This window comes from Podarcis raffonei, chromosome 3, assembly GCF_027172205.1.
Source record: "Podarcis raffonei isolate rPodRaf1 chromosome 3, rPodRaf1.pri, whole genome shotgun sequence".
NCBI classification, from domain to species: Eukaryota; Metazoa; Chordata; class Lepidosauria; order Squamata; family Lacertidae; genus Podarcis; species Podarcis raffonei.
The window spans coordinates 81,345,534-81,362,555 of NC_070604.1; the positions used below are offsets into that span (position 1 = coordinate 81,345,534).

Consider the following 17,022-nt stretch of genomic DNA (forward strand, 5'->3'; position numbering starts at 1 on the left):
AGGCTTACAAAATTAAATGGAGTAGTTAGAATTACTTATTCATGTTTCCTTAAAAGTGAGGTCACTATGTTTTATGGGGCTTATTCCCAGATATTTGTGCAAAGGATGCAGCCTTAGTTCTATTTCATTTAACAGTATTTAATCATTTGTCATAAATTTAAATATTGCATAGGACTGCTTCACACTGATATACATTGCTTGATGACCAGCAGCTGAAGTGAACTGATTCAGTTATGTCTCAAATGTGTGGGGTGATATTAAAGTTCTTTCTGTGGTTTTTTGACCCGTAATGGCTCATTCATACATAGAAGTCACCACAAAATGCTGTAGTTATCAAATGAAGATAAGGCATACGTACACACACACACACACACACACACACCCCTGGCATTTCAGTTAATTGCTGTGTTAACTTCACAGATTACCATTTTCTCACATAGAAACAATATTTTTGTAGTGTACTGTAAAGTGAAGCACAACTGTTTTTCCTACTCAGGTTGGATTGCTTCTGCATGCCTCTGTTGCCCATCCGTGAATTTGCAGTGCCAAAAACATGCTGTGCTTCACACATTCCAATAAACTCATATTTTTCTACACAAAGAGAACTCCAAGCAGGAGAAAAAAACACAGTAATGTGTGAAGCCCTAAATGGTGACACATCTCGGGTGATTTGGGAACTTCGGGAGTGTTAAAAGAATGAATGGAATACGCACTGCAAAGCTCTTTGCCTATTAAAGGGACTGAATTATTTAGTGTTTAGCTTGAGTATTCAGAGGTCAAGAGGGCTGGCGTCTTCCTGGAACTGAAATCAGTCAGCAGAGAGCACTGTCATTTCCCCACATTATTCCCAACGCAGCCACCACAGTAATAAGGTTTTATGATATGGAAAGATTTTGTGGGGGGTGGGCACTGCAGGTTTTCTGGAAGGTGGAGCAAGCTTGTTTTCTCCTGCTTGGCTAGGACCCAAACCGATGGCTTCAAGTTACAGTGGTACCTCGGGATAAGAACTTAATTCGTTCCGGAGGTCCGTTCTTAACCTGAGGTACCACTTTAGCTAATGGGGCCTGCTGCTGCGCGATTTCTGTTCTCATCCTGAAGCAAAGTTCTTAACCCGAGGTAATATTTCTGGGTTAGCAGAGTCTGTAACCTGAAGCGTATGTAACCCAAGGTACCACTGTACAAGAAAGGAAATGCTGACTAAACACCAGGAAGAACATTCTGCTGTTTCGAGCAGCTTAACGGTAGAATGGTCTCCCTCAGGAGGTGGTGGACTCTCCTTCCTTGGAGGTTTTAAAGCAGAGGTTGAATGGCCATCTGTCATGGATGCTTGAGCTGAGATTCCACAATTGCAGGGACTTGAACTAGATGACCCTCAGGGTCCCTTCCAATTCTATTATTCTAAACACTACATAAAAACAGTCTACTGCGTCAGGTCTATGGCCCATCTAGTCCAGCATCCTGTTCTCACAGTGACCAACAGGATGCCTGTGGGAAACCAGCATGCAGGATCCAAGCACAGCAGCCCTCTCCCCTCCTGCGCTTTCCAGCAACTGGTATTCAGAAGCATTACTGCCTCCCAACATGGAGGCAGAGCATAGCCATCGTGGCTAGTAGCCATTGGTACCTTTATCATCTGTGAATTTTTCTAATCCTCTTTTAAACCCTTCCTAGTTGGTGGCCTTCACTGCCTCCTGTGGCAACGAAGTCAATACTTTTAAGTACCCACTGCATGAAGAAAACCTGGGAAGACCAGTTTACCACAGATGAGTGTGCAAGGAATTCTCAGAAGATTCCTTCTTCCCGCTTTCAAATCCCTTAAACTCTCTGGGGTGGAGGGGGAGCTATTTTCCCCAGCGTTTGACTTCACCTGCAAAGTCACGCAGCTGCGTTATCCCTCCAAGATCTAATATTGAAATGTGGGCTCTCTTTTCCTAAGTGGTTTATTGCCTTTTTGCAGAATTCCTTTGGCTGCCGACTTTCTTCTGAGTCTTTCTGTTCAGCTCAATTGGTTTCTTTCAGTTACCGTGGTAACCAGCAGATGGGGTTCTTTGACAAGGGTCAGTAGGGAGGCTGCCACCATATACGGGAAGAGTGGCTAAATAACAAAGCTTTCAGTGCTGACAGTTCAGCAATAGCCAGCCAGGAGTAGTTATCAGATTACTTATATTAAAACCTAATTAAGATGTGTGCCAGTAAGTGCAGCGTGGATATTGGATTTGGTGATTTAGCTGCTGCCAGTTGCTGTAATTCAATCTCACTGCTATGGCACCTACAGCTTTGCAGAGTACAGTAGAAATCGGTTGCATGCATAATCCGATGGTACTGGAATGATGCATAATGTAATCGTTTGGTCTCTTCCGGCTTAGCACCTCAATCCTGGCCTCATTATATATATTTATAGCAAACTGGAGAGCGAAGGGATCTCTTCACATATTATGAACTCTCCCTGCCAGGTGAGCTTTTGCAGCCAATGCTGTGACGTGTCATATATTTACCAATTTTACAATATGGCGGTCAGTTATGGAAGATGACTAGTTTTACTTTGGGCTGGTGGAATAGGAAGAGAACATTGCAGAAGTAAAAACTGGAAAGCACTTTTTTTGGGGGGGGAACACATTTAAAAAGCCTTCTGATAGCATGCTTCAGAGCGCAGGATTCCAAGCACTCTTTCCCCTTCTCCTTGATTTCATTCCTCTATCTCTCTTTCCTTGCCCTGCCATTCATCAGTATCCTTTTTGTTGGAGTGTGTGTGTGTGTGTGCGCACACCTGTGTCCAATCCCAGCTACATTAAGTTATTTGATTGTTCTCCATTGATGCTCATGGGCATCAATTTAAAATAGCTTCTCAGTATAGACCAGGAAGTGGCCCTTTCAGACAATAAGATAGTTATTTCTCACTTTTATACGTTATGCTTCTCTGTTCTAGCCACTCTAGTCCATCACTACCTGCCTTCCACCAAGTTGCTACTCTCATGTATTCGACATCCCATGCCATTGAGTTATTATGGGACTGTTTGAGGGGTGGGGCTTTTTGTTTTGGTTTTTGCCCCCATAGACTTTTTCCTCACTTAAGATTTTGGAGCATCTGTAAAGCTTGCCAATACTTTTCTCTTGTGTGTGATGCTTTCTACATGGTAGTAGCATGGAAAGACCCAAATCTATTATCATATATACTAGTACAGTCTAGACCAGGCATAGGCAAACTCGGCCCTCCAGATGTTTTGGGACTACAACTCCCATGATCCCTAGCTAACAGGACCAGTGGTCAGGGATGATGGGAATGGTAGTCCCAAAACATCTGGAGGGCTGAGTTTGCCTATGCCTGATCTAGACCCTAGCTTATACCCCAGTTATCTTCCTGCTCCAGCTGTGTAAATAAAGATTGGGGGCAGGGGGGCAGATTTTCCCAGCTGTGTCAAGTGCCCGTGTCAAATGGATGTGATACAAGTACTTGGATGGGAGAGGAAGGCAAGTTGTTGCATTTGTGACTCAGCAGAATGCATTTGTGCATTTGTGACTCAGCAGTGCCATTCCCAGGTTCTGCTGCTATTTGCTCAGGAAAGTGCTGAACCGGAAGGGGGTCAGGCTATGTGGCTGCAACTTTCTAGGTCTAAATTTACTTTTTAGTGTGACTGAGAGAGAAGGGGGATAGGTGAATATATGCTGATAGGTATGTCTGTAGACATATTTTATGACTCTTTATGCTGAGTACTTAATGCATAACGGAGGTCTGTAAACTCAGTAAATCACACTTAAACGGGACATGCTTTGCTGACCTTACACATTCTGCAAATTGTGTAATCTGTGGACACAGTTGGGAATTCTTGTTTGGCGTCAATTGAATGACAATATGGGGGGGGGGGAGAGAGAATGTAAATAAGCTGGTGTCTGGTAATTTATTGGTGAAACCTATGAAGCTATGAGACACGGTATTAGTAATTTCTGAGGTATCTTTCATGCCCCTGAGTAGAACTATGCATACACTTTATATTATGAGGTGGTTTTCTACCAATGATCAGGGCTGGGTTAACCATTAATCAAATTAAGCACATGCTTGGTGCATCAAGGGAAGGGGGGCACCACAGAAATTTTCCATTGTCATATTTACCATGGATAATATGGTGCAGCTGAACCAGGTTCCACAAAAAAGGCTCCTACAATAAATGAATTTAGTACTAAAAAATAGTAATAATAGAGATTAATGATATACATTAATCTTGGAAATACAACAGAAATAAACTCTGGTAACTTGAGCCCCCTGAGCTCACATGATCATTCTTATCTTGGTCATGTCGGCTCTCCCGTTCAGTCGTCCACTGAGAGTGAGTTTTTTTTGGGGGGGGTCTCCAAATTTGGAGGTTTTTAAAGGCCTTGGTGCAAATTTTGGAGGTAATTATTTGGGGGGAGGGTAGGGAGCAAAATATTAACCACATCAATTTTGGAAGCATTTGTTGTGTCAACCCACAATGAAATCACCCTAGAGTTTCATTTTATTTGTGACCGATTCTAAGGCAATATGTAAAAAGTGAGTGACAAATGACTGTCATGTATATAATAGTGTGATTAACAATAAACATTATTTTCCATGTTACTGTAGGTTTTGTTTCATTTCAAAAAATAAAAAAATATTTTGCAGTTTGAATTATATATGGGGACACCAAAATATTAAGTGCTTGGGGCCTCTAAATGGCTTAATATGGCCCTGCCAGTGATACATATTGGTAAAGGTAATTTTGTGAATTCTTCCAGATAAGATTTCTAATTTAAAAATAAAAATATTTGACAATGTGTCTGTGCAGGGGAAGAATGTATACCTAAAGGACAGCTTCTACCATGCGCTTCACTTCCGGAGAAGCTTGGGTCATTCCCTCCTATAACTGCCCCATCAGAGCAACCTCTTTTTATCTGTTTTTCCCCCCAGGTTACAGCAGCTTGACAAGCATTGCCAGACTACTGCCCAGCAGCTAGTGGAGTTGCTGAACAAGCAGAATGAGCTATACAAGGAGAGGCAGATGCTTACTGAGGAGGTGGAGTTCCTGAGGATTCAGGTACCACTCAGAACCAGGAAAAAATGAATAAAAGCTAGAGAAAAACACTTGACCATCAGTGACTAAAACAAAAGAACCGGTCCAATACAGTTTCAACATCTGAATCCTGTGAATGCAAATTCAAATCATCACCTTCATACAGTTGTTGATCCGGACAATCTAAGCTTCCCTCTACTTCCCCAGTTTTTGCCCTTTCTCCTTCCCTAGAAGAGGAGCTCATTTGAAGGCTCAGCAGCCACATTTGGACATTACATTTCCAGTAAGGACTGGAAAGAGTGCTGTAGGTGCCAGTTACAAAAAGGCACTGGGGCATTTAAGAACAGAACACAAAATGGCCGCCGCTGTGAAAATAGCATGCATCCCAACTAGACCCGCACCCATGGAGAAAAAGGCACAACATGTTGCATTTGTTCAGAGAGGTGCGCTATTTGCACAGAAGGGAGGGGCAGTGGGTGTCCAGTCCCTGTGAAATCGGGGCATGTTTTAGGGGGCAGGCTCAGTGCAGGAGAAACAAACTATCTCATATGTTGTGGATTTTGGAGGGGATAATTGCTGCGATTTTTTGCAGCTGCCATAAGAAGTACTGGTGGGTGCACTTGGCACTATAGCTGAACATGATATGATCCAGTTGCAGAGGGTCTTGAGGTTGTGTGCTCTCTCTTCCTTTGAGGAGTTCAGAAGCTGTCACATGTGCTTTGGTCCTCTGAACCAAGAAACTATGGGTTGTTTAAAATTATTGTGCATGACTAACAAAGCGTGCTTTCCTTATATGGGGCAAATACCAGAAACCTTGTGCTATCTATTCTGAAGTCTGACTAGATATGGAATATATGCAACCTTCTTTTTATAAAAGAGCTGCTTCCTATAAAAATCATAAAATTACTACTCGAGTTGGTAAAAATTAAGGTGCTGGCATACACACGTGTGTTGATAAATGGTAAAATGTCTCTTCCACCCCTCCCCTCTTCCTGCAACCCTGTCTCCCTTCTCTATTGAATTTGAGATGGGTTTTAAGTATATATTTTATTCATATATTTCAAATAAAAAATATTTAAGCTCCTTCTTTTGAAACTGCACACATATATTAAAATCGCCGTTAACAATATGGTCAGTTGTCATAAACAAAATCAACTACTGCATGTTGTGTCCTTCTTACCAAATGACAAGGGAGCGGGTGGCGCTGTGGTCTAAACCACAGAGCCTCTTGGGCTTTCCGACCAGAAGGTTCCAGTTCTGCCATCATTCACCACCAGAGGTCACTATTAGAGGATCAATTATGATTGAGCATAATCACCAATTTATTTCCTAGTCCTTACTCGTTGTACAGAAATGCCAAAACGGAGCTGGGAAAATGTTTCCAGCTTCAGGGTCACATGCCTGGAAAGGTTACCCATGTGGGGAAGTCACTGGTGGGTCAGCCAAAGCCACATATAAACCCCATATGAACATCATTCCCCCCCCTTCATGCACTATAAATGACAATGTATGAATGGTAGTGGGATTAGGGATGTAAAGCAGCTTCCTCTTGATACAGCGGCCCATCCCTTGTAATCTGATTAAATTCACAGTAAACTGTATTTTTGCAGAAACCTGCCATCTCTATTTAAGAAAATAAGAGGCAGGGAACCAAATGTGCCTTAAAAGCAAGGGCTCTGTTATTTTCTACTAAACACGAACAGTGTTTAGAACTCATTGAAACCTTGATTTTCCAGAATGAAGCATTGCCATGACAGATGTTTTTTGCCTCTCAGTGGTCGGCTTATGCATGTTACACGCCTTTGAAAAAAATTTTGTTACACAACAGTGCCATGTTCTCCACAATTGACCAACCTTTGAGACCTTAACTACAGGAAGAAAGCAATATAAATAAACACTTGGTGCTCTTGCAAGTGACAGAAGTCAGTCTTTGGTTTTTCTCTTTTAGTTACCCAGTGCGCTACAGCTGCGATACTGAGCGGCTGAAGCTAACTTGGAAAACAGCCTTCGTTAGATGAAAATACTGTATCCAATTTCAGCTTGTTGACCTGAAGCTCTTAAATAAATCTTTGCAAACTTATCTTGTTGCTCTGGAAAGAAGTCGTCCCTGTCTGCAGATTTTGTGAAGTGGTTCGGTCTTTTTGAGCATTCAAGGCTGCTTGTTCTTCCTCACCCAAGAAAATACATCTGAATCTATTTCTGGGAAGTTGCCCATAAATTCCATTGCAGGGGACGTGACACCATCACCTTCCCCTGCTTTGGGTGAGAACTTGGAAGCATACAGTGAGGAAGCACAAGTCACTTTCTCTTGCACTTACTTTGAATGCTTACCGCTACCCTAATTTAAAATAGTTTGCACCCCCACTTATTATTGCCCCCACTCACCTTATTTTTTTTTTAACTTCCAACATTTATTGCTTGCCCCATATCAAATTCTAGATAAGGAGAAGGGCTACAATTTCTCCAGGGTTGCAGAGCAACTTCCTTAGCAAGGTTAGAAACTGGTCTGGTTTTACAACTTTTGAGAGAAGGTACAAAGCATCCGTCTTTTGAGAAGCAGATGGCAGGGAGGGGAAAGAGCATTGTTGGCTCATTTCTGTGGTATATTGTTTTTATTGCTACTTCTGGTTTTTTTGCTGGAAGTTGCCTCATGGCTTGGAGAGGTGATATTTAATTGTTCTAAATAGGTATGTCATAACATACATCTCTTTGTCAACCTTTAAGCAAGGCACACAAGTGTATCTTCCACAGATAACATGTTATTTATTTAGAACATGGGTAGGCAAACTAAGGCCCGGGGGCCGGATCCAGCCCAATCGCCTTCTAAGTCCAGCCCACGGATGGTCCGGGAATCAATGTGGTTTTTTCCTTTTATTTAAAATGCATCTCTGGGTTATTTGTGCGGCATAGGAATTCATTCATCCCCCCCCAAAATAAAATATAGTCTGCCCCCCCAAGATCTGAGGGGCAGTGGACTGCCCTCCTGCTGAAAGTTTGCTGACCCCTGATTTAGAAGCTTGTGTCATTTAATAATTTACTAAGCTCCTGAAACATAGCCTTTGTGTATTAGAACTATATTTATTTTATGATCCATTTGTGATTTTGAAACTTTTTCCAAAAATAAGAACAAGATGTTTTTCAAAATCAAATTTTATTATGGTTCAGAGACAGGAAACTTTTAAAGGTGTATATACTGATCCCATGACCTCAGCTGCAGGATTTTGCTACAGTAAGACAACCATGTTGCAAAGTTGTTGAGAACTTCAGTAAGCAAAATCATTTAAACAATGCTACTGAGCAAATGAAATACTGGTAGTGATCTTTCTCATGGATTTATAAATGGTCCCACTGCAGTTAACATTCCTTTCCCACAAATAACATCAATCATCCTGAACTGAATAATTTTTCCTGCTAAATATACTTACATGGAAGTGTTCTTCACTTTTATACCTCAGGACTCTTTGGTTTAAGACTGGTACCTCCTTAGTGCTGGTTCATAGTGTCGTGGGGCCCAAAAGCATAATGGTCACAATCTTTGTTGCTGCCACTCACCTCCAAAGCAGGAGGGTAGGGGTTCAATTTAAAGAACAAATAGGGCATTCGAGTGCCAACTTCACTTCCCAGCTTGTGGCTTACCTCTCTGCAGTCCAACCAGGGCTGGTATTGGTGCTGAAGCTTGTAAATACCTGTCTCAGAAGGTGACCTGTTTGTAATTTTCTTGTTGCACCGGAAAGACATTCTGTAAAATCTGTTAGTTGTCTGGGAGAGTGTTGCCGAGTAGAAAGCGACCTCCTTTTACTCTTTAAATTAGATCTCCACCTCCCCACTTTGTACATGCTCGGTACAGACCAGCATTTAAAGAAATGGGTCTGCTGCAGTGCATCTAAGTTTGGTCCTTAGAAGGGACCTTGCAAACTTCTGCATCCCTGTGGCATCCATCAACCACAGCAAGCACATGCTGATGTCCCTCCATCTACCTCTTCCTTATCTGATGAATTAATAACAGAGGTTGCTTAAGAAGGAACCACCATTGACCATGGCTGCTGAATATTGCTACGGCCTTGTCTTTTCTTGACAGATTTGAGCTGTGCTAGGGAGGTGAAGAAGAAGCTGTAAGACTACTTTCATAGTTTCTCTGGTGTCAGCTGTTTTTCTTCTGTTATTCTCCTTCACAACTTCAGGCAAAAACAGCCGTTCCTCCTGTCTACTGGAAAAATCAAAGGTGCTGCAACAGTGATTCTTGGGCAACCTAAGTAGCAGCTTTCTCCTTGCAAGAAGCATAACTAGAAGAAGGCTTCTCCTATAGATGCCTGTAGTAGCTGTCCGAGCCATCAGCATGTTTGCGCACCAAAACTTCTTTCTTTATACATGGTGTTGCATAAACACTAGGCGCAAACAATCTCTTGTCTTGGTTAAGATATCAGAAGAGCTCTTCAAGATTACATACTCCTTTTGCTTCTTTCTTATGTGCTCCTACTTCTATCCCACTAGATTACGTCTGCACCGATTTCATCACTAATCGTAGTTAAATCAGAATTTGAAATCAGCTTCCAAACTTAACATCAAAATCTGGTTTAAGGCTAGCGGTAGTTAATTGTTAGCTTAGTGCAGACATGATGCTACGCAGTCAGCACTGAACAAGGACAGGGGGAGTCAAAGGGAGATGAGGAACAGTATGTGAGCTCATGGAAGGAGGAGAGTGGACAGTCCCAGTCTCTTAAATATATTCAATCTGTACCAAACCGAATAGGCTGACATAGGAACATTCATCCAGTGGCAAAGCAGCAAGTTCTGGGTTGCATGTCATTTTTAATAAGCTAATTTTTTACCCCTAATAAATATTAAAATGAAAGTTATTAATTTCCCCAAGTAATATTTTTATCTCCAATAACTAATTGTAAGAATCCTGCAAAGAATATTTATCAATAGGTGTTATTGATGGACACTAAACCGTGTTCAGAATCAAAGTCTTTGATCCTCAATGTTTTAAAGATATTTTGGTAACAAACCTAAAGACTGACAACATGTTTGCTTTGAATATTGATTACCAAGGCAATAATTTCATTTCAACCTTATAAATACATAATAAATATTTATTAAATACATGTTTTAAAATGTTTCTTAATGTTATCCACCCTGAGCTTTCAGCAAGCAACAGGGTGGGTTTAAGAAAAACAAGCCAAATAAATAAAGGTGTACATGCTTGACAGAAGTAAACAGAAGACGTGTAAGCTATGTCATTTTACAAAAATAAAAAATAAAAATGGCTAAAGCAAACAGCTATGCAATTATTAGAATTCTCTCGAGTATTAACTCAAAACAAATTCTAGAGCTCAATTTCAATCTACATGTTTAATAGGACGAGTTCCACACTATTTCTGCCTCCTGTCATCAAAAAGGACTTAATAGAGAACAATATAGAGAGAACACATATAACTAAGGCACAATCCAGACAAAGTTTAAGGTGTGTAGTCCCATTGATTTCAATGGGAAGTTCAGCACATGCATAACCACCTGTCTTCCTCCTGGAACACAACTCTTATCACTGTGCTCCTCTCAACAATTTGTCCCATCTCATCTAATCTCGCTATCTGCCCTCTCATCCTTATCCCCCTCTCTTTTAAACTAACTAGCTTTCTAGCTCTTGTCAATCATCTTTCCAATGACTTGACATTACTTACACATAATGTAGCAGGCGTGGAAGTTTCTGCACAGACTCCTCTTTTTCCACTGGTATCAACTAACTTCCTATAAATTCAGTGAACATTGTAGCCTTTGACTCTCTCTCTCTCTCTTTCTCTTGGTCTTCTAAAGCAGTGTTCCCCAACCATGGGCCTCCAGCTGGTTTTGGACTACAATTCCCATCATCCTTGACCACTGGTCTTGCTAGCGAGGGATGATGGGAGTTGTAGTCCAAAAACAGCTGGAGGCCCAAGGTTGGGGCACACTGTTCTAAAGCATTCTACTGCTAAACTTCCTATTCTTCCATTTTGCCACCCTGCTAGATGTCTGCCTTACATAACCAACTGCATATGCTGCAGTCATTGACTGTTGAACATGCTGTCAAGTGATGCCGTCTGTTCACCACCATGACATCACAGCTCAACCACCTCACACAGATGTCAATCAAATACAATGCATATCAATGGAGACAATCCACACATTCAGCTTAAGAGTAATAACCTGATGAGATCAATTGTTGAACAAGAATGTATGAGCCAGTCAAAAGGCCTGTTTATGCCTTAGTTACTTCTCACTTTGACTAGTGTAGACTCTACTTGTCTTCCCCCTCCCCAATCCTGATTGCTTTCATTCTGACCAAAACTCGGTCAGAATTATCAATGACTAGTTACAGGCAGCCCATCCAATTACATTTCTGGTTCTTCCATTGGCTACCCTTCATCCTTAGGAATGGTTTCTCTTTCTAGCCAGTGCTAGATCGTTTACTACATCAGCATCATACATACCAGTTTTAGTTAATTTCAAATGTGGAGCCATCTTGTAAATTGGGCATTCCAACATGGTGTGGGGGTATGTTTGAGGTTGGCTTGAACATTAAAATTTTTGTTGGAATATTTTATTATTAGTGTTTTAATGTTCTTATTTCCATTTCAGGTGGGCTAGTTGATGTTGTAACTGTCTAAAACTGAAAGTGATAATGATAATACCAGAGACAAAAATACTGTAAAATTGTCAATGAATCAATTCAAAGGGTGTGTGGCATTGAGATATAAGCTACACTACTTTTAAGAGTGGTAACTGTCCATCGCCGGTCAAGCCTGGAATTTTTAGTTACTGTGTTGGCTATCAGATAGCGATAGTAAGGCAACACAAAATGTAGGTTATGCTACAGATGCACAAATCTCAGACAGTTAGAAAAAATATGGATAGTCAATTATGTGATGGCTAGATTTTGTTAAGATGTTTACATGTTCTACATTATGAGTGGATGAAGTGCCCGCAACATTCAAAATGGAATTGCTGACTGAAATGTACTGTGCTCAGGTTCCTGTTGATTTTGTTTCTTCACATGTGGGAAGGTTGGTATCATTTTACATAATTTTTATATTGTTACTGTTTTGCTGTTTTTTATCTAATTCTACTGTAAGACCTCTTGATTCTAAAGGAAAAGTGTAAGAGAAATTTAATTAATCGAATTTAACATAGCAAAATTATTTACTACAGTCTCAATATTTTAATAACTTGATACATTGTATCACTTATCTATTTTACTATATCTGTAGAAATATAACCTGTTACATTGAAATAATTATGTAAATATCAGTAAACTTTGAAATGAATTCTAAAGATCACAAATGATTTCTGGACCTCACAGACCAAACACATGATAGATACCATGTGTATTCTCAAATGGTATGGAAGCAACAAAATGTTTAGTTTTTACACTTCTGCCTTATTGGAATTGATGCATTTCTCAAGATGGTTCCACATCTTCAACTAAACTTATAACTGTTTTCTACAGTCTTGGAAAAGCAAGCATTGTCAGAATTACCAGCTTTCGTACAATAATTTCATTTGTCACCCCACTTATTCTTCTTCTGGTCTTTTATGCTCTCCATAACCTTACTTTCTCATTCTTCTCCAAGTTCCCATCCATAGCCTTTGCCTAGAATCTTTCATTTTGCACTTGCTCTATCCTTTTACACCTTGAATGTTTTCCTAAAATAAACTCTTACAAATTCTTTTTCTCCCTTAATAGCCGTTCTACTTGTTATCGTCATCCTCATTACGTCTATCTACAAACTTTATAATAAACCATGCATCTTTTTGTGTACTCTTCCAATTCTTTATTATTTCCCCCCATATTACCTGGACTGTGGGGTTTTTTTTGGACAGTGAGTATCTTGCGCATCACTAGCACTTGGTGTATGATTTTAGTTATGGAATTTTCAACTGTTTGAAAAGAAAAAACCTCCATAAAGGAAGGCAGCAAGTTATAGTAAATTTCCAATAAACATAAAAAATTGAAATCAGCTAACAATGCACATAGCATTATCTGTCAATTATCACAGATATGATGAGAATGTACACACATCAGAATAAAATTTTAGAATTGCTTTTAGATGGGCTGCATATTACGATATATACTTTTCTAAAGTATACCACAGCACTCAAGATATCTGCAGTAATTTGCAATTGCAAAGATATTGCTTTTTAAAACCATTTTCATGAAATAAAGTTGCTCTCAAGTCATAGATAAAACTAAAAACTCTTTTGTTGCAACCTTTATACATGTTTGCACCTCAAAAACAAAAGCAACAACAATAAACACATAAGTAGCAGATTGACATAGTGCTTTATTTAAGCTGTCTTTACGAAGGAAAATAATGTGCATCCCTATCATATATGTGTAAAAATACTAAGGATGTACAGTGTACAAAAACGGCTGTTGTTATTTCACATCCTTGTGGGTCATATGCTTAAGGAAATAAACAGTTTAAGTATGACCAACAGTAATACGGTTTCTTGGATTTTTTAGTGTCTGCTTAATGTCCTTAACCATAGGACTAGATCTGTCATGGGTCTAATGAAAGAACTAGCAAGGTCAAGAAATTTCACAAACTCTAAAGCTACAGGGAGGTAATTCAATTACCATTTTTGAGTTTTTATTTAAATAAATACTTTACATTTCATGCTTGCCTGTAATGCACTATACCAGGAGCAAGATAAGGAAATTCTACTGTAGACGGTACAAACAGTAGCAGCAAAGTGTGTACATTGAGGTGTAATATAGAGACCCTGCAGTTAGTAAGGAAAAACCTTACGTTTGTACTCTAGGAAAAAGCACATGGCCTGTGCAAGAACTGCCAGCTTCAAGAAGCAAACAAACAAAAACAATTTGAAAGTTTTATAAAACAATACTGGAATAGAGGCTCTGCGATTAGCAAAGATGTTTTGGAAGAATTGTTAGTGTGGAAAGCAAACTTTGTGTGCAAAACTGCCAAAACATAAATAGAAATGACCTATTTTCTCAAAGGTGGCTGCAGTACAAGAGGGCACACACGATGTCTTGGAAGCCAGTACAAGCTGGAGTCAACAAGTCTGAAATGTACTATGTTTTTTTCAAACTCCTGTCAAAGTCTAGCCAAACTCAAGAGGAAGCTGTGATGAAGCAGAAGAGAGGTTTCAAGAGTGTATTTTAGCTGCAGCTTTGATTGATTTATGTATTCTTATGAGTATGGATTGAAGTTTTCTCTCAACCTCCAAAGGGTCATTCCATGTAGGAACATGAACTCAAATATAATTTTTGCTTTCTTTTCCCTCCCCACATTAAATGTAACTTAAAGGTACAAAGTTCTATATGCAAACAATACAGTAAATGCAGACACCTTTAATTGTTCTGCTCATCAGGCCAACAACATGGGTTACAGTGGGCTGTAGCCAACCTTATGCAAGCGGAAGTTCACTGCTGCCACAGTTCAGTTCTTGCCACATCCGAGCCCAAGGCAGAGGAAAGCTCAATTCAGACTTCCACTTGCACAATGTGGAATACAACAACAATGACCTGATCTGACAGGTGACCCTATTAAAATATTTGTGATGCTATTTGGAGCCTTCTTGAATTGACAAAAATAGTCAGAACAAGACTATTACTTGACATGCCAAAACTTATGCCTTGTATAGTCTAGGAACATATGTAATTCTGTGGGCTAATTTGTCATAAATTAGAGAAATGTGACTAGATAGAAATTTCTATGGCATTCTCCTCTGTAGTATTGTGAGGAGGAGGTGTCCCTGCACCTTCCTCTTCCTCACATCTAGATCCTCCCGTCAATTAATGAGACAGCAGGGAAAACTGAGCCAGGTGAGGAATCCAAAGCAGCGTCTTCTTAGTACGTAGTACAGAGGAAGAGTGACGGTGGCAGGGACTATGGAACAAGCTGAAGAGACTATTGTTTCCTAGTCTCCAGTTAGTGGCTAGATTTCAGCCTGCTGTTGATCTCTTTGCAACTTTGGATAAACCTAAGTTCTCCATATCATGACCTATGCTGAATTGTGACAGAGGTGTGCCCACATGACAGCCAAAATGGTAACTCTGCAAATCTTCCATGGTTTTCCTAAGCTTGCACCCCACCAAACATTCAGGACAGCAGTCATATAGATATGTATAATCTCCTGACAAATAATAAACTATTTGCCGCTGTCAAAACCTGTCCCAAACCTTCCATTGCTAGCTACCCCTGCTCTGAAGATGCCAGGAACAGCTGGACTGCTTTTTTGTGATGCCATAAATGCACTGGAGAAGAGGTTATTTGAAGATCAACATTATGATACTTGCCAAACTTCACCGATGGGAGCTTTTATAAAAAATAAATGGAGAATGAGTACCCCTAAAGGATGCATATATACTTGTGAGCAAATGCATGTAAAGGAATGCCTCTGGAATGGTACTTCTACTTTAGAAGGATGGTCTGATTATATCCATTTATGAAATACAATGGGTGACGCCCAACATAGCGTGAGCAGACTTCCCTTTCCTCCACCATCCCATCCTCCTGAAATCTGCTGTATATGACCTCCCAACCCTCTAGAGCAATTTCAGGGGCTGCAGGAAAGGGTTATCTGATACACCAATGGTATCCATGCTGCTGGCAGATGGTCGCTGTTGGATTGCACCCTGTGTATTCCCTAGCCAATCCTACGACTGAGCTGATCCAGCTATCCAGCACCTTAGAAATCTACACAAGGCAAGCTACGGGGCATACAACAAAACAAGTGCAATGCATGCAAAAATCAGTGGCATGTGTCTTGGAAGAGGAGTCCAATGTGGCAATGAAAGCAAATATTATTTTGATGAGTAAACACTTTCAGTCTTGTGTCAAGGCTAACTTCAACTGAATTAACCAACATCACTGCTGGTTTACACAAGGAATCCATCTTTGTGTGTGTTTTATCTATTTCAGATTCCATCTCCAATTCAATGACTAAACAGAGCAGCCAGGCCTGCGAATTGAAACCCTTATTAGAAAGCTACCATTACCTTTCTACCAGCCCACAGAATAAGAGCTTGCTTATGTTCCCAGACCAACAGGCTGCCATTTCTGAAATCTATCAGATATATTGCTAAGGCAAAAACACTAATTTTTAAATGGTCATTAGAATAAGAATTTGAACGATTTGGACAATTCTGTTGTGTTTTTCAAATTGTGGAAGTGGGACAACATGGAATGACTCCTACACCGCTTAACCTATTGCATGGATTTCAATAGCTTCTATAAATAATATTCTAACACTGAGATATAGCAGCTTGATAATTTTGTTATATCTAAAAGAATATTTATATGGATTAGGAAATATTTAAGCCATGGAAAGGCATACTTGTTCCTATCCATCAGGGCGGTTCCGTGTGCAGATCCCATGCTTACCTAAGAAAGGGTCCTGCGCAGGGAAATGATTCCACATCTAACCCCAGAGCTGTGCATGTGGTGCCCCTTACAAGATTAGGCTGGTACAGACCTGACACACAGATAACAAGTGGTGTTAATGCTTTGATAGGGCTGCTCATTTGATTGGAGGCAAAGGTTAAAGAGCTCTTCTCTCCCCTTTTCTGCGCTAAATGGTGAGGAGAACTTCACAACTGACTGCACTGTCCATCTGGCCAGCAGAGAAATTCCTGCATATAAGAAACACAGGATTGGGACCACCATAAATATTATCAAGTGATCACATTTGGTATACACTGGTCATAAAACAAACGTTCTGTCTAGCCACTGAGTCATTCTGATTGTTTGTTACTACTTCAGTGTCACAACCTCTAACACCAAGTGTAGACGTAGTTATATTCTGCACTCCATCCACTCAAGAGGTGTCCATTAATCATGACCTACTGTGGTGCAAAGATACAATAAAATCTACTTTGCTTATGGAAAGTATGTGTTTGTCTTAGCTGCCTTCATAAGATGCCTACATGCCTCTTGATAGCCCCGGCATGTCCCACTGCCTGCAGTGGTTTTCATTCCAGGGCATTGAAATTCTC

General features: G+C 40.2%; 1 protein-coding gene across 6 annotated transcripts in view; it reads left to right on the top strand.

Annotated features, from left to right (window-relative positions):
* SDCCAG8 (SHH signaling and ciliogenesis regulator SDCCAG8) overlaps positions 1-17,022 on the top strand; it is a 102,230-nt gene that overhangs the window by 80,955 nt on the left and 4,253 nt on the right. For 4 of the 6 annotated variants that reach the window (XM_053382676.1, XM_053382673.1, XM_053382671.1 and 1 more), the window contains exon 17: positions 4,922-5,048. In XM_053382676.1, the coding sequence (XP_053238651.1) occupies positions 4,922-5,048 (127 nt within the window). Of the gene's footprint in view, positions 1-4,921; positions 6,108-6,972; positions 7,420-17,022 lie in introns of those variants that run through there. The other 2 variants (XM_053382672.1, XM_053382675.1) reach the window with 2 other exon arrangements.